Below are 27,548 nucleotides of genomic sequence, written 5' to 3'. Positions count from 1 at the left end.
TACCAAATTTCAAGACAATCTATTAAGAAATAGACGAGATATAAAATGTCCAATTTTGACAAACTTTCTTCATTGTTTTTTTATCTTCGCACCGAAAGTACTGAAACTTCACTTGATAGAAAAACACACTTAACTGATAGGTCTTGACAACCTACAAATTCGTAGTGTCAAATTTGGTCTAAATATAAGACACATGCGCCAAGTTATTTAACAAAAACGACCAAATTTGACTAAAATGTTTGCGCACGTCTACGCAAAAAGTCACGTGAGCTATCGATATAAAATGTTTGTTCCAGCTTCTTCTAAGAGTAGAGGTGGACCATTTTCAGTTCTTATTGGTTAGATCAAACAAACGTGGTTAGCTGTTTCTATCTAGCTCAAGTTTTCAAACAGTCACAAGGGTAGATGGTTATTATTCATCATTCCTTGCCAACTTCGAAGCACAAATTTGTTAACACTCCTACGAAAAGTGGGGCCTAATAGGCCCCAGAGCAACTTGAAAGGTTATTAATATTAGGCTAATAAATTTGTATTTAAATGAAATTGCCATTTCATTTAAATGAAATCAATGTCTTTATTGATTTCAGTGATAAATACGTACTCGTCAGTGATAAATAATCACTGACTTCGCTGATTTCTCCAAGCCTGTTCCTTTGGCTGTGGTTTTGCTAATTGGAAGATAGAGACAGTGGGAATCTCGTTAATCCCGTTTCATTTAAATGAAATCAAATGAAATGGCAATTTCATTTAAATACAAATTTATTAGCCTAATATTAATAACCTTTCAAGTTGCTCTGGGGCCTATTAGGCCCCACTTTTCGTAGGAGTGTTAAATCTCAATAAACTCCCCTAATTAAAGAGCGTTTAGCGTAACGTGATATTAGCTTAAGCAGTTATAATAAATAATGATGTTTGACATGGCTTTACCACGTGCATGCTGGTAATGACAAGAACCTGTTAATCTAGTTTCCATAGCGTTACTATAAATGAGGTTATTAACATCGTTTTAGAGAGGAAAACTACCATCATATATTTTAAAGAATCTGGTTGTTTCTGTGAAATGATCTATTTCTAAAATAAAATTGCAGTTTTAAAGCTAATGTTGGTTATCGTCGAGAGTCGCTTTCTTACTTGGTTTGTTGGTCTGTATTGACAAAAAGTCATGATATATAATCAAAAACATCTTAGGTATTGACAAAAGGTGCAACCCACCAACTGGGGGTGTGATGGTGGGTAAAACAAAATGAATGAATATTTGGTGTGAAATTATTATAATAACATAAGTGTAGCTACCATTTTGGTCGCCAATTTTGATTTAATATCTTTAAGCTGCACGATTAATTGTTTTTAACGCGTCCATTTTTTTCACACATAATGTAGTTTTGACTAGATTATTATAAAGTATAAATTATATTTCCCCTAAAACTAATTAAAGAGTGAAAGCTATGGTTGTAGAGTAATTATAATAAACCATAACTCTACAAATTTTTCGTTTCATATCGACTTAGTTTTGTTGTTTTCAAGAACCAAACTATGGAATGGGCCTTCTGTACTCTACCCATCGCGGTTATTGAAACCTGTATGCTACCGTCGTAAGCCTGCAGTTTTACCACAGAGGCATTATAGCGACTTCTTGTTAGCACTGACTGAATCCTCGCAAAGATAAAACAAAAACTAACCTGCTTCCTGCAAAAAAACTCATAAATACTGCACCAAAGTTATCTGTCATTCAAATACACTTCGTTAAGTTCGCTTCATAAAATCACTCTAAACTGAAATAATACCGTCGACAAACCAATGAATACTTCGATAGAGTAAGTGCTCTCTGTAATATCGCAGTTGTATACGTACTCCTACAAAATCATGAATGAGAGTGCACTATTTCTTGATGCTCGTACACATTGAGATGTGTGAGAGGGCTTGCGTTCATTTACCGTTTGAGCAGTGCTGACGCTGTGTCAGAGTTTCAATCAGTATTTTCTAATGGAAAACGTTTAGTGAGTATTCCGTTGAATGACAGTTTGTTTACTACGTTCTGTTCAGGAGGGACTGTGGAAGTGTAAAAAAAATGGTCAATTCTCAGAAACAAAATGACGGAAAGTAGTTTTGACGAGTACGTATTTCTTACTAATTTGTTGTCAAAATCATTCTAGTTTTTGATGAGCTTTCAAGATTCAGCAAGTTACAATTACAAGCCATACCAGGCAAATGAAGAGATAGGCTTAAGCCATCATTGAGGTTGTGTTCATTCATGATTTGTGGTTCCAAATCAGTAGGCTAAAAATTAAATTTATGATTTGAAATTTTTGAAGCCGAGTTGCAATTATTGTGCAAGTTAGTTTGCTAGAGTTTTTAATCATTAAATTATTAATTTGTAAACCAATTTTAGTGAAATCTAAGAATAGTTATTAATATTGTTTTACGCTTTTAGCATAAACTTTGGATTTTCTAATTATAATCTATTTTGTTAATTTATTTGTTAAGGCAAAGACAGTCTCATTTCTGGTGTTATCGTAGGCTAACCTGTGTTCATTCATTTTGCAATTTGGCATAAGATAGGGTTATAAATATTAATTATGTTATCACGTTAATTACGTTTTCTGCAACATTGTTGAATGATTTTATTATATTAACCATTTTTGTATTAAATAAATACAGGTTTTATTTATAGTTACCACATTTCCATGGATGAGCAGCCTCTATTTCATTGATGTCTGTCATTTTTATAATCTGGGTATTTGTTAAAGTGAACGATATTTGATAGTAATAACAGATAAATCAGTATTCTAATTCTACAATTAATCAGTCTTCAATATTTTATATGAATTTTGATATTGAACTATTTATCTCTGTGTTTATTACAAAGTTTGACAATAATAAAACTAATATGAGATGGTTTTTGTCATTCAAAGTTAATTTGTGAGTTATTTCATGACCTAATGTTACAATCTTGATCTCACTGTGGGTTTAACCTGTTTTAGTATCCTTGTTTGTAACAACCCTGATCTCACTCTGGGTTTAACCTATTTTAGTGTCCTTGTTTTAATAACTCTGATCTCACTCTGGGTTTAACCTGTTTTAGTATCCTTGTTTGTAACAACTCTGATTTCATTCCAGGTTTAACCTGTTTTAGTGTCCTTGTTTTAACAACTCTGACTTCATTCCAGGTTTAACCTCTTTTAATATCCTTGTGTGTAACAACCCTGATCTCACTCTGGGGTTAACCTATTTTAGTGTCTTTGTTTTAATAACTCTGATCTCAATCTGGTTTTAACCTGTTTTAGTGTCCCCGTTTTCACAAACCTGATCTCACTGCGGGTTCAACCTGTTTTAGTATCCTTGTTTGTAACAACTCTGATTTTATTTCCGGTTTAACCTGTTTTAGTATCCTTGTTTCTAACAAAGCTGATCTCACTGTGGGTTCAACCTGTTTTAGTGTCGTTGTTTGTAATAACCCTGATCTCACTGTGGGTTCAACCTGTTTTAGTGTCGTCGTTTTTAACAACCCTGATCTGACTGTGTATTCAACCTGTTTTAGTATCCTTGTTTGTAACAAGCCTGATCTCACTGTGGGTTAAATCTGTTTTAGTATCCTTGTTTGTAACAAGCCTGATCTCACTGTGGGTTAAATCTGTTTTAGTATCCTTGTTTGTAACAACCCTGATCTCACTCTGGTTTATTTAACCTGTTTAAGTGTCCTTGTTTGTAACAACCCTGATCTCACTGTGGGTTCAACCTGTTTTAGTGTCCTTGTTTTTAACAACTCTGATTTCATTTCAGGTTTAACCTGTTTTAGTATCCTTGTTTGTAACAACTCTAATTTCATTTCAGGTTTAACCTGTTTTAGTATCCTTGTTTGTAACAACCCTGATCTGACTGTGTGTTTAACCTGTTTTAGTGTCATGTTTGTAATAACCCTGATCTGACTGTGTATTCAACCTGTTTTTGTATCCTTGTTTGTAACAACCCTTTTCTCACTGTGGGTTTAACCTGTTTTGGTATCCTTGTTTGTAACAACCCTGATCTCACTCTGGTTTTAACCTGTTTTATTGTCCTTGTTTTAACAACCCTTTTCTCACTGTGGGTTGAACCTGTTTTAGTGTCTGTTGTTAACAACTGATTTCATTCCAGGTTTAACCTGTTTTAGTATCTTTGTTTGTAACAACCCTGATCTGACTATGTTTTTAACCTATTTTAGTGTCCATGTTTCTAACAACTCTAATTTCATTTCAAGTTTAACCTGTTTTAGTATCCTTGTTTGTAACAACTGTGATTTCATTTCAGGTTTAATCTGTTTTAGTATCCTTGTTTGTAACAACCCTGATCTCACTGTGGGTTTAATGTGTTTTAGTATCATTATTTTTAGCAACTCTGATTTCATTTCAGGTTTAGCATGTTTTAGTGTCCTTTTTTAACAACCCTGATCTCACTCTGGGTTTAACCTATTTCAGTGTCCATGTTTGTAACAACCCTGATCTGACTGTGTATTCAACCTGTTTTAGTATTCTTGTTTTTAACAACTCTGACTTCATTCCAGGTTTAACCTCTTTTAATATCCTTGTTTGTAACAACCCTGATCTCACTCTGGGTTTAACCTATTTTAGTCTCCTTGTTTTAACAACCCTGATCTCACTCTGTGTTTAATCTGTTTTAGCATTCTTGTTTTAACAACCCTTATCTGACTGTGAGTTCAACCTATTTTAGTGTCCATGTTTTTAACAACTCTAATTTCATTTCAAGTTTAACTGTTTTAGTATCCTTGTTTGTAACAACTGTGATTTCATTTCAGGTTTAACCTGTTTTAGTATCCTTGTTTGTAACAATCCTGATCTAACTGTGGGTTTAACCTGTTTTAGTGTCCTTGTTTGTAACAACCCTGATCTCACTCTGGGTTTAACCTGTTTTAGTATCCTTGTTTTAACAACCCTGATCTCACTGTGGGTTTAACCTGTTTTAGTATCCTTGTTTGTAACAACCCTGATCTCACTCTGGGTTTAACCTGTTTTAGTATCCTTGTTTGTAACAACCCTGATTTCATTCCAGGTTTAACCTGTTTTAGTGTCCTTGTTTTAACAACCCTGATCTTACTGTGGGTTTAACCTGTTTTAGTGTCCTTGTTTGTAACAACCCTGATTTCATTCCAGGTTTAACCTGTTTTAGTATCCTTGTTTGTAACAACCCTGATCTCACTGTGGGTTTAACTTGTTTTAGTATCCTTGTTTGTAACAACTCTGATTTCATTCCCGGTTTAACCTATTTTAGTGTCCTTGTTTTAACAACTCTGATCTCACTGTGGGTTTAACCTGTTTTAGTATCCTTGTTTGTAACAACTCTGATTTCATTCCAGGTTGAACCTGTTTTAGTGTCTGTTGTTAACAACTGATTTCATTCCAGGTTAAACCTGTTTTAGTATCCTTGTTTGTAACAACACTGATATGACTGTGGGTTTAACCTATTTTAGTGTCCATGTTTTTAACAACTCTAATTTCATTTCAAGTTTAACCTGTTTTAGTATCCTTGTTTGTAACAACTGTGATTTCATTTCAGGTTTAACCTGTTTTAGTATCCTTGTTTGTAACAACCCTGATCTCACTCTGGGTTTAACCGATTTTAGTGTCCCTGTTTTAACAACTCTGATTTCATTTCAGGTTTAACCTGTTTTAGTGACCTTGTTTGTGACAATCCTGATCTCAATGTGGGTTTAACCTGTTTTAGTGTCCTTGTTTTAACAACCCTGATCTCACTCTGTGTTTAATCTGTTTTAGCATTCTTGTTTTAACAACCCTTATCTGACTGTGGGTTCAACCTATTTTAGTGTCCTTGTTTTTAACAACTCTGATTTCATTTCAAGGTTTAACCTGTTTTAGTATCCTTGTTTGTAACAACTGTGATTTTATTTCAGGTTTAACCTGTTTTAGTGTCCTTGTTTGTAACAACCCTGATCTCACTCTGTGTTTAACCTATTTTAGTGTCCTTGTTTTAACAACCCTGATCTCACTCTGGGTTTAACCTGTTTTAGTATCCTTGTTTGTAACAACCCTGATTTCATTCCAGGTTTAACCTGTTTTAGTGTCCTTGTTTGTAACAACCCTGATCTCACTGTGGGTTTAACCTGTTTTAGTGTCCTTGTTTGTAACAACCCTGACTTCATTCCAGGTTTAACCTGTTTTAGTATCCTTGTTTGTAACAACTCTGATCTCACTGTGTATTCAACCTGTTTTAGTATCCTTGTTTTTAACAACTCTGATTTCATTCCAGGTTTAACCTGTTTTAGTATCCTTGTTTGTAACAACCCTGATCTCAACTCTGGGTTTAACCTGTTTTAGTGTCCCCATTTTAACAAACCTGATCTCACTCCAGGTTTAACCTGTTTTAGTATCCTTGTTTCTAACAACCCTGATCTCACTGTGGGTTTAACCTGTTTTAGTGTCCTTGTTTTAACAACCCTGATCTTACTCTGGGTTTAACCTGTTTTAGTGTCCTTGTTTTAACAACCCTGATCTCACTGTGAGTTTAACCTGTTTTAGTGTCCTTGTTTTAACAACCCTGATCTGATTGGGGTTGAACCTGTTTTAGTATCTTGTTTTTAACAACTCTGATCTCACTGTGTCTTTAACCTGTTTTAGTATCCTTGTTTTAACAACTCTGATTTCATTCCAGGTTTAACCTGTTTTAGTATCCTTGTTTGTAACAACCCTGATCTCACTGTGGGTTTAACCTGTTTTAGTGTCCTTGTTTGTAACAACCCTGATCTCACTCTGGGTTTAACCTGTTTTAGTGTCCTTGTTTTAACAACTCCTGATCTCACTCTGGTTTAACCTCTTTTAGTGTCCTTGTTTTTAACAACTGATTTCATTCCAGGTTTAACCTGTTTTAGTATCCTTGTCCATAACAACTCTGATCTCATTCTGGGTTTAACCTGTTTTAGTGTCCTTGTTTGTAACAAACCTGATCTCACTGTGTATTCAACCTGTTTTAGTATCCTTGTTTTAACAACTCTGATTTTATTTCAGGTTTAACCTGTTTTAGTATCCTTGTTTGTAACAACTCTGATTTTATTTCAGGTTTAACCTGTTTTAGTATCCTTGTTTCTAACAAAGCTGATCTCACTGTGGGTTCAACCTGTTTTAGTGTCGTCGTTTTTAACAACCCTGATCTGACTGTGTATTCAACCTGTTTTAGTGTCCTTGTTTGTAACAACTCTGATTTCATTTCAGGTTTAATCTGTTTTAGTATCCTTGTTTGTAACAAGCCTGATCTCACTGTGGGTTAAATCTGTTTTAGTATCCTTGTTTGTAACAACCCTGATCTCACTCTGGTTTTTTTAACCTGTTTTAGTGTCCTTGTTTTAACAATCCTGATCTCACCGTGGGTTTAACCTGTTTCAATGACCTTGTTTGTAACAACCCTGATCTCACTGTGGGTTCAACCTGTTTTAGTGTCCTTGTTTTTAACAACTCTGATTTCATTTCAGGTTTAACCTTTTTTAGTGTCCATGTTTGTAATAACCCTGATCTGACTGTGTATTCAACCTGTTTTAGTATCCTGTTTGTAACAACCCTGATCTGACTGTGTATTTAACCTGTTTTAGTATCCTTGTTTGTAACAACCCTGATCTCACTGTGGGTTTAACCTGTTTTAGTGTCCTTGTTTGTAACAACCCTGATTTCACTCTGGTTTAACCTGTTTTTTGTGTCCTTGTTTTAACAACCCTTTTCTCACTGTGGGTTTAACCTGTTTTAGTGTCCTTGTTTGTAACAACCTGATTTCATTCTGGTTTAACCTGTTTTAGTATCCTTGTTTTAACAACCCTGATCTGATTGTGGGTTGAACCTATTTTAGTGTCCATGTTTTAACAACTCTAATTTCATTTCAAGTTTAACCTGTTTTAGTATCCTTGTTTGTAACAACTGTGATTTCATTTCAGGTTTAATTTGTTTAAGTATCCTTGTTTGTAAAAACCCTGATCTCACTGTGGGTTTAATGTGTTTTAGAATCATTATTTTTAGCAACTCTGATTTCATTTCAGGTTTAGCCTGTTTTAGTGTCCTTGTTTTAACAACCCTGATCTCACTCTGGGTTTAACCTATTTCAGTGTCCATGTTTGTAACAACCCTGATCTGACTGTGTATTCAACCTGTTTTAGTATTCTTGTTTTTAACAACTCTGACTTCATTCCAGGTTTAACCTCTTTTAATATCCTTGTTTGTAACAACTCTGATCTCAATCTGGTTTTAACCTGTTTTAGTGTCCTTGTTTTAACAAACCTGATCTCACTATGGGTTTAACCTGTTTTAGTATCCTTGTTTTATCAAAGCTGATCTCACTGTGGGTTCAACCTGTTTTAGTGTCCTGTTTTTAACAACCCTGATCTGACTGTGTATTCAACCTGTTTTAGCATCCTTGTTTTAACAACCCTGATCTCACTCTGGTGTAAACCTGTTTTAGTGTTCTTGTTTTAACAACCCTGATCTCACTGTGAGTTTAACCTGTTTTAGTGTCCTTCTTTTTAACAACCTTGATCTGATGGGGAATTGAACCTGTTTTAGTATCTTGTTTTTAACAATTCTGATCTCACTGTGTCTTGAACCTGTTTTAGTATCCTTGTTTTTAACAACTCTGATTTCATTCCAGGTTTAACCTGTTTTAGTATCCTTGTTTGTAACAACCCTGAACTCACTGTGGGTTTAACTTATTTTAGTGTCCTTGTTTGTAACAACCCTGAGCTCACTCTGGGTTTAACCTATTTTAGTGTCCTTTTTTAATAATCCTGATCTCACTCTGAGTTTAACCTCTTTTGGTGTCCTTGTTTTTAACAACTGATTTCATTTCAGGTTTAGCCTGTTTTAGTGTCCTTGTTTTAACAACCCTGATCTCACTCTGGGTTTAACCTATTTCAGTGTCCATGTTTGTAACAACCCTGATCTGACTGTGTATTCAACCTGTTTTAGTATTCTTGTTTTTCACAACTCTGACTTCATTCCAGGTTTAACCTCTTTTAATATCCTTGTTTGTAACAACTCTGATCTCAATCTGGTTTTAACCTGTTTTAGTGTCCCCATTTTCACAAACCTGATCTCACTATGGGTTCAACCTGTTTTAGTATCCTTGTTTCTATCAAAGCTGATCTCACTGTGGGTTCAACCTGTTTTAGTGCCGTCGTTTTTAACAACCCTGATCTGACTGTGTATTCAACCTGTTTTAGTATCCTTGTTTTAACAACCCTGATCTCACTCTGGTGTAAACCTGTTTTAGTGTTCTTGTTTTAACAACCCTGATCTCACTGTGAGTTTAACCTGTTTTAGTGTCCTTGTTTTAACAACCTTGATCTGATGGGGAATTGAACCTGTTTTAGTATCTTGTTTTAACAATTCTGATCTCACTGTGTCTTGAACCTGTTTTAGTATCCTTGTTTTTAACAACTCTGATTTCATTCCAGGTTTAACCTGTTTTAGTATCCTTGTTTGTAACAACCCTGAACTCACTGTGGGTTTAACTTATTTTAGTGTCCTTGTTTGTAACAACCCTGAGCTCACTCTGGGTTTAACCTATTTTAGTGTCCTTTTTTAATAATCCTGATCTCACTCTGAGTTTAACCTCTTTTGGTGTCCTTGTTTTTAACAACTGATTTCATTCCAGGTTTAACCTGTTTTAATATCCGTGTTCATAAGAACTCTTGATTATATTCTAGGTTTAACCTGTTTCAGTATCCTTGTTTGTAACAACTCTGATTTCATTTCAGGTTTAACCTGTTTTAGTATCCTTGTTTGTAACAACTCTGATTTTATTTCAGGTTTAACCTGTTTTAGTATCCTTGTTTCTAACAAAGCTGATCTCACTGTGGGTTCAACCTGTTTTAGTGTCGTCGTTTTTAACAACTCTGATTTCATTTCAGATTTAATCTGTTTTAGTATCCTTGTTTTAACAACACTGATCTCACTGTGGGTTAACCTATTTCAGTGTCCATGTTTGTAATAACCCTGATCTGACTGTGTATTCAACCTGTTTTAGTATTCTTGTTTTTAACAACTCTGATTTTATTTCAGGTTTAACCTGTTTTAGTATCCTTGTTTGTAACAACCCTGATCTCACTCTGGTTTTTTTAACCTGTTTTAGTGTCCTTGTTTTAACAATCCTGATCTCACCGTGGGTTTAACCTGTTTCAATGACCTTGTTTGTAACAACCCTGATCTCACCGTGGGTTTAACCTGTTTCAATGACCTTGTTTGTAACAACCCTGATCTCACTGTGGGTTCAACCTGTTTTAGTGTCCTTGTTTTTAACAACACTGATCTGACTGTGTATTCAACCTGTTTTTGTATCCTTGTTTGTAACAACCCTTTTCTTATTGTGGGTTTAACCTGTTTTGGTATCCTTGTTTGTAACAACCCTGATCTCACTCTGGTTTTAACCTGTTTTATTGTCCTTGTTTTAACAACCCTGATCTTATTGTGGGTTGAACCTGTTTTAGTGTCTGTTGTTAACAACTGATTTCATTCCAGGTTTAACCTGTTTTTGTATCCTTGTTTGTAACAACCCTTTTCTCATTGTGGGTTTAACCTGTTTTGGTATCCTTGTTTGTAACAACCCTGATCTCACTCTGGTTTTAACCTGTTTTATTGTCCTTGTTTTAACAACCCTGATCTTATTGTGGGTTGAACCTGTTTTAGTGTCTGTTGTTAACAACTGATTTCATTCCAGGTTTAACCTGTTTTTGTATCCTTGTTTGTAACAACCCTTTTCTCATTGTGGGTTTAACCTGTTTTGGTATCCTTGTTTTAACAACCCTGATCTTATTGTGGGTTGAACCTATTTTAGTGTCCATGTTTTTAACAACTCTAATTTCATTTCAAGTTTAACCTGTTTTAGTATCCTTGTTTGTAACAACTGTGATTTCATTTCAGGTTTAATTTGTTTAAGTATCCTTGTTTGTAAAAACCCTGATCTCACTGTGGGTTTAATGTGTTTTAGAATCATTATTTTTAGCAACTCTGATTTCATTTCAGGTTTAGCCTGTTTTAGTGTCCTTGTTTTAAAAACCCTGATTTCACTCTGGGTTTAACCTATTTTAGTGTCCTTGTTTTAACAAACCTGATCTCACTGTGGGTTTAACCTGTTTTAGTATCCTTGTTTCTAACAACAACCTGATCTCACTGTGGGTTTAACCTGTTTTAGTGCCTTGTTTTAACAACCCTGATCTGACTGTGTATTCAACCTGTTTTAGTATCCTTGTTTTAACAACCCTGATCTCACTCTGGTGTAAACCTGTTTTAGTGTTCTTGTTTTAACAACCCTGATCTCACTGTGAGTTTAACCTGTTTTAGTGTCCTTCTTTTTAACAACCCTGATCTGATGGGGAATTGAACCTGTTTTAGTATCTTGTTTTTAACAATTCTGATCTCACTGTGTCTTGAACCTGTTTTAGTATCCTTGTTTTTAACAACTCTGATTTCATTCCAGGTTTAACCTGTTTTAGTATCCTTGTTTGTAACAACCCTGAACTCACTGTGGGTTTAACTTATTTTAGTGTCCTTGTTTGTAACAACCCTGAGCTCACTCTGGGTTTAACCTATTTTAGTGTCCTTTTTTAATAATCCTGATCTCACTCTGAGTTTAACCTCTTTTGGTGTCCTTGTTTTTAACAACTGATTTCATTCCAGGTTTAACCTGTTTTAATATCCGTGTTCATAAGAACTCTTGATTTTATTCTAGGTTTAACCTGTTTCAGTATCCTTGTTTGTAACAACTCTGATTTCATTTCAGGTTTAACCTGTTTTAGTATCCTTGTTTTAACAACCCTGATCTCACTGTGGGTTCAACATCTTTCAGTGTCCATGTTTGTAACAACCCTGATCTGACTGTGTATTCAACCTGTTTTAGTATCCTTGTTTTTAACAACTCTGATTTTATTTCAGGTTTAACCTGTTTTAGTATCCTTGTTTGTAACAACTCTGATTTTATTTCAGGTTTAACCTGTTTTAGTATCCTTGTTTCTAACAAAGCTGATCTCACTGTGGGTTCAACCTGTTTTAGTGTCGTCGTTTTAACAACCCTGATCTGACTGTGTATTCAACCTGTTTTAGTGTCCTTGTTTGTAACAACTCTGATTTCATTTCAGGTTTAATCTGTTTTAGTATCCTTGTTTTAACAACACTGATCTCACTGTGGGTTAACCTATTTCAGTGTCCATGTTTGTAATAACCCTGATCTGACTGTGTATTCAACCTGTTTTAGTATTCTTGTTTTTAACAACTCTGACTTCATTCCAGGTTTAACCTCTTTTTATATCCTTGTTTGTAACAAGCCTGATCTCACTGTGGGTTAAATCTGTTTTAGTATTCTTGTTTGTAACAACCCTGATCTCACTCTGGTTTTTTTAACCTGTTTTAGTGTCCTTGTTTTAACAATCCTGATCTCACCGTGGGTTTAACCTGTTTCAATGTCCTTGTTTGTAACAACCCTGATCTCACTGTGGGTTCAACCTGTTTTAGTGTCCTTGTTTGTAACAACCCTGATCTGATTGTGTGTTTAACCTGTTTTAGTGTCATGTTTGTAATAACCCTGATCTGACTGTGTATTCAACCTGTTTTTGTATCCTTGTTTGTAACAACCCTTTTCTCATTGTGGGTTTAACCTGTTTTGGTATCCTTGTTTGTAACAACCCTGATCTCACTCTGGTTTTAACCTGTTTTATTGTCCTTGTTTTAACAACCCTGATCTTATTGTGGGTTGAACCTGTTTTAGTGTCTGTTGTTAACAACTGATTTCATTCCAGGTTTAACCTGTTTTTGTATCCTTGTTTGTAACAACCCTTTTCTCATTGTGGGTTTAACCTGTTTTGGTATCCTTGTTTGTAACAACCCTGATCTCACTCTGGTTTTAACCTGTTTTAGTGTCCTTGTTTTAACAACCCTGATCTTACTGTGGGTTGAACCTATTTTAGTGTCCATGTTTTTAACAACTCTAATTTCATTTCAAGTTTAACCTGTTTTAGTATCCTTGTTTGTAACAACTGTGATTTCATTTCAGGTTTAATTTGTTTAAGTATCCTTGTTTGTAAAAACCCTGATCTCACTGTGGGTTTAACGTGTTTTAGAATCATTATTTTTAGGAACTCTGATTTCATTTCAGGTTTAGCCTGTTTTAGTGTCCTTCTTTTAACAACCCTGATCTCACTCTGGGTTTAACCTATTTCAGTGTCCATGTTTGTAACAACCCTGATCTGACTGTGTATTCAACCTGTTTTAGTATTCTTGTTTTTAACAACTCTGACTTCATTCCAGGTTTAACCTCTTTTAATATCCTTGTTTGTAACAACCCTGATCTCACCCTGGGTTTAACCTATTTTAGTCTCCTTGTTTTATCAACCCTGATTACACTCTGTGTTTAATCTGTTTTAGCATTCTTCTTTTAACAACTGTGATTTCCTTTCAGGTTTAATCTGTTTTAGTATCCTTGTTTGTAACAACCCTGATCTCACTGTGGGTTTAATTCGTTTTAGTATCATTATTTTTAGCAACTCTGATTTCATTTCAGGTTTAACCTGTTTTAGTGTCCTTGTTTGTCACAATCCTGATCTCACTCTGGGTTTAACCTATTTTAATGTCCTTGTTTTAACAACCCTGATCTCACTCTGTGTTTAATCTGTTTTAGCATTCTTCTTTTAACAACCCTTATCTGACTGCGGGTTCAACCTATTTTAGTGTCCATGTTTTTAACAACTCTAATTTCATTTTAAGTTTAACCTGTTTTAGTATCCTTGTTTGTAACAACTGTGATTTCATTTCAGGTTTAACCTGTTTTAGTATCCTTGTTTGTAACAATCCTTATCTAACTGTGGGTTTAACCTATTTTAGTGTCCTTGTTTTAACAACCCTGATCTCACTCTGGGTTTAACCTATTTTAGTGTCCCTGTTTTAACAACCCTGATTTCATTCCAGGTTTAACCTATTTTAGTGTCCTTGTTTGTAACAACCCTGATCTCACTCTGGTTTTAACCTGTTTTAGTGTCCTTGTTTTAACAACCCTGATCTTATTGTGGGTTGAACCTGTTTTAGTGTCTGTTGTTAACAACTGATTTCATTCCAGGTTTAACCTGTTTTAGTATCCTTGTTTGTAACAACCCTGATCTGACTGTGGGTTTAACCTATTTTAGTGTCCATGTTTTTAACAACTCCAATTTCATTTCATTTCAAGTTTAACCTGTTTTAGTATCCTTGTTTGTAACAACTGTGATTTCATTTCAGGTTTAATCTGTTTTAGTGTCCTTGTTTGTGACAATCCTGATTTCATTCCAGGTTTAACCTGTTTTAGTGTCCTTGTTTGTAACAACCCTGATATCACTCTGTGCTTAACCTATTTTAGTGTCCTTGTTTTAACAACCCTGATCTCACTCTGGGTTCAACCTATTTTAGTGTCCATGTTTTTAACAACTCTAATTTCATTTCAAGTTTAACCTTTTTTAGTATCCTTGTTTGTAACAACTCTGATCTCACTCTGGGTTTAACCTATTTTAGTGTCCCTGTTTTAACAACCCTGATTTCATTCCAGGTTTAACCTGTTCTAGTATCCTTGTTCGTAACAACCCTGATCTTACTGTGAGTTTAACCTGTTTTAGTGTCCTTGTTTTGTAACAACCCTGATTTCACTCTGTTCTTAACCTATTTTAGTGTCCTTGTTTTAACAACCCTGATCTCACTCTGGGTTTAACCTGTTTTAGTGTCCTTGTTTGTAACAACCCTGATCTCACTCTGGTGTAAACCTGTTTTAGTGTTCTTGTTTTAACAACCCTGATCTCACTGTGAGTTTAACCTGTTTTAGTGTTCTTGTTTTTTAACAACCCTGATCTGATGGGGAATTGAACCTGTTTTAGTATCTTGTTTTAACAACTCTGATCTCACTGTGGTTTCAACCTGTTATAGTATCCTTGTTTTTAACAATTCTGATCTCACTGTGTCTTGAACCTGTTTCAGTATCCTTGTTTTTAACAATTCTGATCTCACTGTGTCTTGAACCTGTTTTAGTATCCTTGTTTTTAAAAACTCTGATTTCATTCCAGGTTTAACCTGTTTTAGTATCCTTGTTTGTAACAACCCTGAACTCACTGTGGGTTTAACCTGTTTTAGTGTCCTTGTTTGTAACAACCCTGATCTCACTCTGGGTTTAACCTGTTTAGTGTCCTTTTTTTAACAATCCTGATCTCACTCTGAGTTTAACCTGTTTTAGTGTCCTTGTTTTAACAACTGATTTCATTCCAGGTTTAACCTGTTTTAGTATCTTGTTCATGAGAACTCTTGATTTTATTCTAGGTTTAACCTGTTTCAGTATCCTTGTTTGTAACAACTCTGATTTCATTTCAGGTTTATCCTGTTTTAGTATCCTTGTTTTAACAACCCTGATCTCACTGTGGGTTCAACCTCTTTTAGTATCCTTGTTTTAACAACTCTGATTTCATTTCAGGTTTATCCTGTTTTAGTATCCTTGTTTTAACAACCCTGATCTCACTGTGGGTTCAACCTCTTTCAGTGTCCATGTTTGTAACAACCCTGATCTGACTGTGTATTCAACCTGTTTTAGTTTTCTTGTTTTTAACAACTCTGACTTCATTCCAGGTTTAACCTCTTTTTATATCCTTGTTTGTAAGAAGCCTGATCTCACTGTGGGTTAAATCTGTTTTAGTATCCTTGTTTGTAACAACCCTGATCTGACTGTGTGTTTAACCTGTTTTTGTGTCATGTTTGTAATAACCCTGATCTCACTGTGGGTTTAATGTGTTTTAGTATCTTTATTTTTAGCAACTCTGATTTCATTTCAGGTTTAACCTATTTTAGTGTCCTTGTTTTAACAACCCTGATCTCACTCTGTATGTTATCTGTTTTAGCGTTCTTGTTTTAACAACCCTTATCTGACTGTGGGTTCAACGTGTTTTAGTGTCCTTGTTTTTAACAACCCTGATTTCATTTGAGGTTTAACCTGTTTTAGTGTCCTTGTTTTTTTAACAACTCTGATTTCATTCTAGGTTTAACCTGTTTTAGTGTCCTTTTTTGTAACAACTCTGATTTCATTTCAGGTTTAACCTGTTTTAGTATTTTTGTTTGTAACAACCCTGATCTCACTGTGGGTTCAACCTGTTTTAGTGTCCTTGTTTTTAACAACTTTCATTTCATTTCAGTTTTAGCCTATTTTAGTATCCTTGTTTGTAACAACTCTGATTTCATTCCAGGTTTAACCTGTTCTAGTATCCTTGTTTGTAACAACCCTGATCTGTGTGTTTAACCTGTTTTAGTGTCATGTTTGTAATAACCCTGATCTGACTGTGTATGCAACCTGTTTTTGTATCCTTGTTTGTAACAACCCTTTTCTCACTGTGGGTTTAACCTGTTTTAGTATTTTTATTTGTAACAACCCTGATCTTATTGTGGGTTGAACCTTTTTTAGTGTCTGTTGTTAACAACTGATTTCATTCCAGGTTTAACCTGTTTTAGTATCCTTGTTTGTAACAATCCTGATCTGACTGTGGGCTTAACCTATTTTAGTATCCATGTTTTTAACAACCCTGATCTCACTCTGGTTTTTTTAACCTGTTTTAGTGTCCTTGTTTTAACAATCCTGATCTCACCGTGGGTTTAACCTGTTTCAATGTCCTTGTTTGTAACAACCCTGATCTCACTCTGGTTTTTTTAACCTGTTTTAGTGTCCTTGTTTTGACAATCCTGATCTCACTGTGGGTTTAACCTGTTTTAGTGTCATGTTTGTAATAACCCTGATCTGACTGTGTATTCAACCTGTTTTGTATCCTTGTTTGTAACAAACCCTTTTCTCACTGTGGGTTTAATCTGTTTTGGTATCCTTGTTTGTAACAACCCTTTTCTCATTGTGGGTTTAACCTGTTTTGGTATCCTTGTTTGTAACAACCCTGATCTCACTCTGGTTTTAACCTGTTTTAGTGTCCTTGTTTTAACAACCCTGATCTTATTGTGGGTTGAACCTGTTTTAGTGTCTGTTGTTCACAACTGATTTCATTCCAGGTTTAACCTGTTTTAGTATCCTTGTTTTAACAACCCTGATATGACTGTGGGTTTAACTTATTTTAGTGTCCATGTTTTTAACAACTCTAATTTCATTTCAAGTTTAACCTGTTTTAGTATCCTTGTTTGTAAGAACTGTGATTTCATTTCAGGTTTAATCTGTTGTAGTATCCTTGTTTGTAACAACCCTGATCTCACTGTGGGTTTAACTTATTTTAGTGTCCTTGTTTTAACAACCCTGATCTCACTCTGTGTTTAATCTGTTTTAGCATTCTTGTTTTAGCAACCCTGATCTCCCTGTGGGTTTAACCTGTTTTAGTGTTTTTGTTTTAACAACCTGATCTCACTATAGGTTCAACATGTTTAAGTATCTCTATGAATAACAACTCTGATTTCATTCTAGGTTCAACCTGTTGTGGTATCCTTTTATATGTAATAACCCTGATCTAACTATAGGTTCAACCTGTTTATTAATGCTTAATTTCTTCAACATAGTTTATAATTTCAGTTTGGAATAATTAGCTTGAATTTCTTTTCTTTTTTTTTGTCTTATAATTTGTCCTTAAAACACTGTACTTCACTCAAGCTATAATACATTAGGAATATGTTCAGTGAATATTAACTGTTTAAATGTAACTTTACAAGAACAAAGCAGGTTCACTGGATATAAACAAAATGTTGAGTCACCAAAATTATATAAAGTAATCAAAATTGCATAAAATCTTCCATTACTTTCATTGTATATTTGTTAAGCTATACCCAATATTAGTTACTTAAAAATTTCCTCAAATGTGTTTGTATTTTAAAATATAAATTACTTCTGTTTCTAGCTTTAACTGGAAGTTTGAAACAGTTGAACTACCTAATGTTTTTCAAATAAAAAATAATGTGGCTATTGAAATTGTTAAAAAATCTATTTTAACCATTGGTTAAATTTCTAGGCTTCTAACTGTGCATAAATATTTACTTTGCACATATATAAAAGAAAAAAAAATTATAATGAAAAATTAAATTATCACAATTTAAAGTTATATTTCTGGTATAGAAATGCAAATTATGAAATTATTACAAAGTGTACCTTATTATGTCAGTTGTTATGCTTTAATGTTTCAGATGTAAGCTTTATAAACCTTTTAATGTAGTAAAATGATATATTGGTTTCTAGTGCCCAGCATTCTCTAAACAAACTTGATGGATAAAGTACATCTACATTCTATGGAAGTAATTGTAGACATTCTGACATTTAAGATTTACTTGTGCAACAGTAATTATGAACATTACTCAATTATAAAGGATAAACATTAATATAAAAATAGGTAGACAAGCAATGATTTATAAACTTGAGGAAAAGTTTTATTGATAGTAGAATATACTACATGAGTTGACAGAACATCAATCTGTCTTCTTCAGGTGTGGTCAACACTGAGTAAAACAAGGTAGGTATATCATTATAGACATAAATAGTAACAGGATATAGGTATAGGTCAAGTGAATAGACCTTGTCAAGTACAGTTGCTGTTTCTAAGGCCATTATCATGGTTTAGTGAAAGATTGTTTGCTTTGATTTCTGTAGTTTCTAAACAGTATTTTGTGACCTGTTTCATTTTGATGATATGTTAAAGCAGGTATTTGGAATTCACCTCTTTGTATAAACCTCATAGTGCTTAACTGATCAGACCTGAAGAAGACAGGCCAATGTTCTGTCAGAATGTGTCATATATTCCACCATGAGTACAATTTTTCCTTATAAAAGTTATTTTCCTATCATTTGTTTATAAATTTTTAGTGATGTTTGATAAGGGATTGGATTTTAAAACATAGTAAAGTAAAATTAATTTTGAAAGTTAAAACTCATCATGAATAAAAAATTTTTTCACCCTGTTTGATAGTGAGAACTACCTGGTCCGTGTCCGTGCCCAGGTCATGACCAGAGATGATATTCAAGGTGGATGGTTTCCTATGGGCGGTGGCGGGCTCAGCAATGTTTCTGTATGTAAACGACTTCTCCCCACAGAAGATAAGTCTGAGCATGAATATTTCATCTACGGTGAAAGGATATGCGACCAATCAGTAAGTAGCTTACTTATTTTACGTACTTTTAGTAGAAGGTTTTAATGAAATTTACATCTCACAAAGTAACAGCAACATCAGTCATGAAAGTGTTTACCTTTATCTCTGGTATCATTCTAAATTTAAAATGTTTACAAATGTTGCCACCCAGTGTAATTGTGTAGTGCTATTAGCTTCACTTGTTAAGAACCCTTAACTCTCAACAGTTCAGTTGCAAACTGTAACATGGTTTTTAGGTTGTCCTCAGCTGTATTATCAGGAAGGACTTTCAATATAACAAAGTCATGCCAACCTTTCACCACTGGAGAACAGGAGACAACAGGTTTGGTTTGGCCTTTCAGACTGCAGCTGATGCCAGAGTCTTTGACAAGGGAGTGAAAATGGCAGTGGAAGTTCTTGATGGTGTGTGTGTGTGTTATGTTAGTGTAGATGAACAGGTTGAAGTGTGAATTATTACTGAAGTAAACACATAGATTCAAGTCAGTTGTATGTCAAGTGAATTGACAATCTAAAGTAGAATTAGAGTGCACATAATATATATTGTTTTCTCTTGTCATGTATGTTTGATTCTAGTCAATTGTAAGGTGTGTGGAGTCCAAGACTTCTAGCATGTGAAAACAAAAGTTCACATATAGAGGGCAGCACTGAATGAGAATAGTTATTTATGTGAGATGAGGTAAGTACCTATTAGAAATATGTTTCAATATAAGAAGATTATAACATATGAACCTTTTGTGTTGTTAGACAGCAAACTAAAACTAATCCATGGTATATATCATTTTAATGTAAATGTGTATATTTTTATGACACATAGTAGATATAATGAAAACTATATTAAAACCTACTTGTCCTGAAGGGGATTTCAACAGAAGCACAGTAAGAACCAGTTTTATTCTGGAATATTCTTCCTTCTTTACTTCTGTCAAACAAACTACATTTTTTAAGTAATGGCCCCGACTGTTGGTCATGTCAGCTTTGTGAAGTTGGTGATAACACTGGTTTTCATATAATTTGTTGAAGATTTTTCATTATTCTCTTTCTGTTCAAACTTAGAATTTTTTGTTTTTCAAGAAATTTGTCCTATTTTGTAAATCAAATCAAAGATAAATGGTAATAAATTTTGTGTCCCACTAACTGACTAATAGTAAACAATATAAACTGTACTATTACATAGGGTACTTTGGTTTAAAACACATTTCCAACTTTAGGACATACATTAACGTGTTCTAATTATTACTGAAGAAATACATTTTATAATATTGCTTTCTTTCATAGACTAAGAAACCTTAAATGATTTATTTTATTTTTCTTGCTCACTACTACTGCCCTCTTTTGCTTGGTTTGGTAAGTATACCATTTCCACTTTGAGTATGTATAAATACAGTGCATCACTTGCTTTTGAAGTTGTGATTAAAATACATACATTGGTATATGATAAAAATTTTGAAAGTTTTATCTTGTCCATAACTTAGGTTAAATTTGATATATAATGGCAAGTAATGCTTTGTTTTATGGCAAATAACTAAAAAAATTTTAACAATGAACAGACTGCCTAGGCAACTAATATAAGGCTTTCAAAAAATGATCTGGTTTGTAAGGCCTTTTTTGGTGATGTTCCATTGAGAACTTCATAACTAATGCTATCAGTAGTTTGATTTTATTCTAAGTTGTGCATTTTATAAAATTTAGCCTAGGTTTTGTGCTTTGGTTACCATGACTTTAACTACTTGGTCAATTTAATATGCATATTACTGTCAACAGGTTGGACAAGTTTTATCCCAATATATTATTTAAAAAGAACTTTTTGTAATAAAATTAATCTCCTGCATATGAATGAAACTTGACTCTTGTTTATATCAAAATCTTTTTTACATAACTTTCAGGACATTAGAGATAAAGTGTCTTGTGTTACATTGAGTTAAAGAAATTTATTTTATAAAAAGAAATATGTAGTTAACCCTTCATCACAAATATATCAAAATTTAAAGAATAGGTCAAACAATAGTCAGTTGTTTTGTTTTTTCAAAAGGATAATGTTTTGAGCTAATACTCTTCATCATGTAAAACTTGGCATGTTACTTACCCTGACATTGTAATTCAGTGTATGTGCTCATAGCTTCTAAGAAGCGACGAACTTGTGTTACTGTACCTGGAATATCTGAACATTAGTAATGATGTTAGTGTTTGTGGTGGAACATTAATATTACTGTGTATAGAAATCATAATTTTTACAAGGCTATAGTAATGAATGTGTTTATGGAACGGTAGTAAAGGTGTTTTTTATGAAACAGTAATGTTTGTGTAATAGTATAACACAGTTTGGTTCTTCTTGAAGTTGTACATGGTTTTGGTCTTTGCTGTGGTCCAGATCTCAGTAATGAAGATGTGTTTATGGTAAGTTGTGGGTATTTTTTTTTAAGTCAGTTGAAATACAGAGTTAACTACTAGTTAATAATGCAATGGTTTTATTGTCTTGAAACTTTATATGTTTTACAATAATTCTTGTATGCTGAATTAGAAAATCTCAATTTTTCTCTGTTGTGTATCGATTTATCACAAAATGTCCATATAATTTTACATAAATGAATCATTTTCATTGAAATTGGGTCACATTTTTGTATGTTTAATATGTTATCCTCTAGCTGAAGGTTTCTTAAACCCAGTTTTGACATGAGAGTGATCAATCTTTCTAGAACCCATAAGAAACACACCACTAGTATATAATAGTTAATGGGCCTCATGATGTAACATGACTTTTTCCTTCTCTCTATTTTGTATTTGTTGTTTGCTATAGCAACATGGGGTGTGTGTAAATGACCAATTATATTCTGTTACATTTGTGGTAAACTTGTAAAAAAAAACAACAAAGGCAAACCATTACAGAATCCATCAAAAGTGTACAATGCATATTTTGAATAAAATTTGGGAACCAACACAAATCATGGGCTCTGCACAATGTTTGCACTATTTGTGTTGATGACTTGAGACAATTGACTAAAGGTAAGAAAAGTCTTTGCTTTTGGAATTCCAATGGTCTGGTGTGAGCATAGAAATCATGGAGGTGACTACTATTTTGCTCGTAACGTTTTAAGGCTACAGCACTTGAAATAACAAGGATACTTCTATGTGAACCTTCAATTTGCTGTAAGACCTGTTTGCTCAGGGGCCTGATGTACCTGTACATACTTCACTGGAGATTCTCGATACAGTTTCATCTGATCCTGATGTCGATAGAAATGATAAGGATCATTGTCAACCTGAAACATCTGGTGAACCACAACTTTTTACACAATTTCTGTTAATAACTTGTTCAGTAAATTCAAAGAGTCAGGTTGTAATATGAGCTTGAAAATTTATTTCTTTCACTCACATATTGACTAATTCTTCTGAAAATCTCTATCCCATCAGCAAAGAAAAAGGGGGAATATTTCATCAAGACATCAGGGAAGGTGGAACATCAGCAAGATGGCTGATTACTGCAATGAGATGCTTTAGATGAATAGATAAAAGAAAGGATTCAACATGTAATTTTGAGACTAAAATGACATTGAATTTACACACAAATTCAGGATGAATGAGGGCCAATATTCACTTAAGTTCAGGATGAATGAGGGCTGATATTCATTTAAGATCAATTTTTCCTATTCTTCAGTTTGTTAACAAAAATACAAACACAATAATAATTATAAAGTATTCATTGGGATGAATGATATAATATCTTGTTTTGAGTAAAGTTTTCAATTGCCACTTTGTAAAAAAAATGCATGAAAGAAAAATATTTTTGAAATCTGCATAGACGAATTATTCAAAATCCATTATTGAAACCAAAACCTTTATGAAATTTAAATTCACAGGCCTGTGTAATTACAACTCATTTGTTTCATCTAACTGTAACCTAAAAGTTGTTGTTGTTATACATACATAATCTACACCGATATTCCGTTGTATTCCAGCCACTCTAACAAGAAAAAGGCCCGACTGGTACTGGATATAACAATGTCATATGATTGATATGTTATAACATCTTCTTTGCTTTTACACATAGATTATTAGAATTACACTAAAATACTAGGAATGATTTTGCTTTTATAATTATTCAGTATATTTATTAGAACATAAATACTTATTCTGCAAACTAAAGAGAGACTGACCCAGTTACCTCTTAAGAAAACAAAATAATTGAAATACAGGCTTTTAGGGTTATAGTTAGATTTAAATAATTAACTTGAAACATGAGAATCATTGTTATAAAAAAAATACCAAAATTATCTGATTATTGGTTAAACAGCTACATGGATTTTAAAAATTATTTACAAACATGAAAATATTTTAAGAACCAGAAACCAATATCATTCCTGTATGTAAGTAACAAGATATCAACAATGTCATGTTGTTCATTGGTTGAAGGATGATATAGCAGTTTTTTGAAAACGGTATCATAAGTTAAGTAGACCAACCATTTTAACATACTGTTTGTTTGTTCTTATAATTTACTCACTATCATAGATTATTTCAACCACATGACTTTAACCATTACTCAAAATATATATTTTGGGATGAGGCGGTAGAACAATGTTTAAATAGTGTATTCATAAGTAAGGATTTTGTCTTTTCTCTTACTTCTGAATTTCTTGCTACTTAATGTTTGTACACAGTGTCTGGAGAATTACTTAACATTGGTATATTATGGGTAAAACATCTTGTAAAAAGTGGTGCATGATATATGGAAAAGTACTCAACACTGGTACATAGTGTATAGAGGTCTACTCAGTATTATATAGATCAGTAAAATAAAAGAAATGTACATTTACTGTTTCTAATAGGAACTAAATACATTCAATTTTATTGAATATTTAGAGTAAAGGAAAAAGGAGCCAGATATGTTTGACATTCTAATAACATAAATGTGGCCAACTCATCCTAATTTTAAACTGGATATCATAAGTGTGTACTTTTACTACTAGGCACTAATGTTAGTTTTTAGTGAGATCCATGTTAAAAACTGTTAACTCTTATGTTCCTAAATTTGAATAACAAATCTTTAGACATTGGAACTGCCCATGGATTCTCTATCTTCTTCGGGCTCCAGCACCACAAGCGGCAGTATTGGTGGACCTGTCCAGCCATCATCTACAAATCCTAGTACACAGGGTGATTTACTCTCAACCTCAACAAATCCTAGTACACAGGGTGATTTACTCTCAACCTCATCACCATACCCTCATCCTCATGCCAACTATCATCATCTCCATTGCATGCATTTTGCACGTTCCTTGCATATACCTGCAGGACCTAGCAACACCAATGGGATGGGAACGTCAAATGGAGGCTTAGGAAGTGCAAGGAGTCCAGGAGAAGAAATAATAAACAGGGAAAGAACCAGTACTGATCCAGGGACTCACAATATTGACAAGATTGAAGTCCTTTCCAGAGAACCTTATTCTTACGTACAGTGTGCCAGGGATAAACCATCTCGATTAGATCATGAATACTCCTACCCTATCATGGATCTGTTAAAACCAAACAAACAAGACCATGTATCTGTATGTAGCTACAAGAAACCTCAGTTCTCTGGTAGACAACCTACCTTGTTGCCAACTAAGAACACCAAGAATTACCATAAAGGAGAATCTCAACGACAGTCTTTCACTGAACAATCCCAGTGCCGTTATTGTCAGGAAATGTTTGAGGAAAAGAACTATCAGCATAGCTGTGAGTATGCTTTTGACCCAGTGTTAACATGCATCAATGCTTCCACTTGTATGTCTTGTGCCCAGTGGATGCTGTACCACTGCGTATCTGATGCAGACAGAGAAGTTGGTGAACATACTTGTTCATGCAATACATCTGATGACCAATGTCATCAAAGATGGATTGGACTAGCACTTCTCTCATTCCTTGTTCCATGTCTGTGGTTCTATCTTCCTTTACGAGCTTGTCATCAATGTGGTCTCCGATGTCATCTGTGTGGAAGTAGGCATCGAGCTACGAATCACCACGTAACTAACTAGTGCCGATAATTACGGTTTCCTACTGTAGTTCTACAGTGTTAACAAATATTGTGAATCTAACTTGTACTAGATCAGTGTTTGGAAGCAGATTGAAATACTGATGCCAAACTGAATATGTTTCTAGCTCTCCTTATGGTTTGTAGCAGACCTTCATGTTTATTATCTTGATAGAAAGTAATAATTCTTTATAGAGAAGTGCTATTTTGTGAAAATGTAATTGCAGTATTTGAAAGACAAGACTTACTGATTTAAAATCTCTAGCAGTATGTGTAGGTATTAGTTGTTCATTAAAATGTACAGCAGGTCTTTCTTAGACATCATTTATTAAGATGTGTAGCAGTCTTTAGTATCCATCAGTTGTTTGATTGAAATACATGGCAGTCTTTACTACATATTGGTTAATTGTTTATAAATATCGGTTAAACAAAAGAATTCCCCTAAATAAGTACCATAGATTAAGTTACGTTTAGTTATGCTTGCAAATCAAGAAGTTTTTCATTTTGTGTAACATTTCTTTGTCAGCAAGTGTTAATCTTCTGTTAAAATGTATAATGGTATTTGTAAGCCAGGCCTCCAGACACAGTTTTAAATTGTTATGCAGTCCTCAATAGACAGGAGTTCTATTAAATCGTACAACTTATCCTTGTACACAAGGTTTTATTCAACAAATACGTAATAGTGTTGCCAGTTTAAAAAAACAACAAATATTATAGAAGGAAAGAATTACATAATATATAGAAATACAGTGTAAATGTATTTCTGTAGAAATGAGACTGTAGTATATTACACTTTGTAATATAATACATACGTAACCTACGCTGTATTAAATATCTAATACACAACCTGAAACACATTATATGTGATCTGTATTGAGGGTTAGAGGAAAGATACTATATGTGATCTGTATTGAGGGTTAGAGGAAAGATACTATATGTGATCTGTATTGAGGGTTAGAGGAAAGATACTATATGTGATCTGTATTGAGGGTTAGAGGAAAGATACTGTATGTGATCTGTATCGAGGGTTAGAGGAAAGATACTGTATGTGATCCGTATCGAGGGTTAGAGGAAAGATACTGTATGTGATCCGTATCGAGGGTTAGAGGAAAGATACTGTATGTGATCCGCATCGAGGGTTAGAGGAAAGATACTGTATGTGATCCAGATCGAGGGTAGAGGAAAGATACTGTATGTGATCCGTATCGAGGGTTAGAGGAAAGATACTGTATGTGATCCGTATCGAGGGTTAGAGGAAAGATACTGTATGTGATCCGTATCGAGGGTTAGAGGAAAGATACTGTATGTGATCCGTATCGAGGGTTAGAGGAAAGATACTGTATGTGATCCGTGACGAGGTTAGAGGAAAGATACTGTATGTGATCTGTATCGAGGGTTAGAGGAAAGATACTGTATGTGATCTGTATCGAGGGTTAGAGGAAAGATACTGTATGTGATCTGTATCGAGGGTTAGAGGAAAGATACTGTATGTGATCTGTATCGAGGGTTAGAGGAAAGATACTGTATGTGATCTGTTTTGAGGGTTAGAGGAAAGATACTGTATGTGATCTGTTTTGAGGGTTAGAGGAAAGATACTGTATGTGATCTGTATTGAGGGTTAGAGGAAAGATACTGTATGTGATCTGTATTGAGGGTTAGAGGAAAGATACTGTATGTGATCTGTATTGAGGGTTAGAGGAAAGATACTGTATGTGATCTGTATTGAGGGTTAGAGGAAAGATACTGTATGTGATCTGTATTGAGGGTTAGAGGAAAGATACTGTATGTGATCTGTATTGAGGGTTAGAGGAAAGATACTGTATGTGATGTGTATTGAGGGTTAGAGGAAAGATACTGTATGTGATCTGTATTGAGGGTTAGAGGAAATATTCTATTAAGCTGATAATTTTAGATGAAAAGATAAAGGACTAAACTAACATCTTATATTATAAAATGTTTTACATGAAGAGAAGAAACTTAAGTAACAAAACTATATGAATGAATACAGGGAAAAAACACATTATATCAATGTGTTATGTTGCAAGACATTTCACATGATGATGTATTTATGGATGTTCTGACCAACAGGTGGAATTAAAGGGCTATGTGTGCATCATGTCAGTTCAGTGAAGATAATTTTTAATGTCTCTAGAAATATCACATGGATAAAGAAATTTTGTTTTATTAAATAAGGTTAAGTCTTAAAAATATCTTAGTGAGTGTACTTTGTAAGACAGTAATTTGGAAACTATACTGAATTGTAATGGCTAGCCATTGTTCTTGTTAAATGTTAGGTTTTGTCATTTAAGTGCATTCTCATATCACTACTTATTGTTATAAAGAAAGAGATTGTTATAACAATAATGATTTAAAGTACACACATATGACAATAACAATGATAGTTTTACAAGTACAGAGAGACTGTTGTATGGGTACAATGATAT

General features: G+C 34.0%; 1 protein-coding gene across 1 annotated transcript in view; it reads left to right on the top strand.

Moving 5' to 3' along the window:
* The window catches only part of LOC143227533 (sprouty-related, EVH1 domain-containing protein 2-like), an 85,613-nt gene extending 60,505 nt beyond the window's left edge, over positions 1 to 25,108 (top strand). Inside the window, exons 5-8 of the mRNA XM_076458971.1 lie at positions 18,917 to 19,097; positions 19,334 to 19,499; positions 21,433 to 21,491; positions 24,143 to 25,108. Of these exons, the coding sequence (XP_076315086.1) occupies positions 18,917 to 19,097; positions 19,334 to 19,499; positions 21,433 to 21,491; positions 24,143 to 25,108 (1,372 nt within the window). The remainder of the gene's footprint in view (positions 1 to 18,916; positions 19,098 to 19,333; positions 19,500 to 21,432; positions 21,492 to 24,142) is intronic.
* The last annotated feature ends 2,440 nt before the right edge of the window (positions 25,109 to 27,548 follow it).

Source organism: Tachypleus tridentatus, chromosome 9, assembly GCF_004210375.1.
Source record: "Tachypleus tridentatus isolate NWPU-2018 chromosome 9, ASM421037v1, whole genome shotgun sequence".
Taxonomy (NCBI): domain Eukaryota; kingdom Metazoa; phylum Arthropoda; class Merostomata; order Xiphosura; family Limulidae; genus Tachypleus; species Tachypleus tridentatus.
The sequence above is the reverse complement of the archived record's forward strand: the minus strand, read 5'-3'. Positions and strand labels throughout refer to the sequence as shown.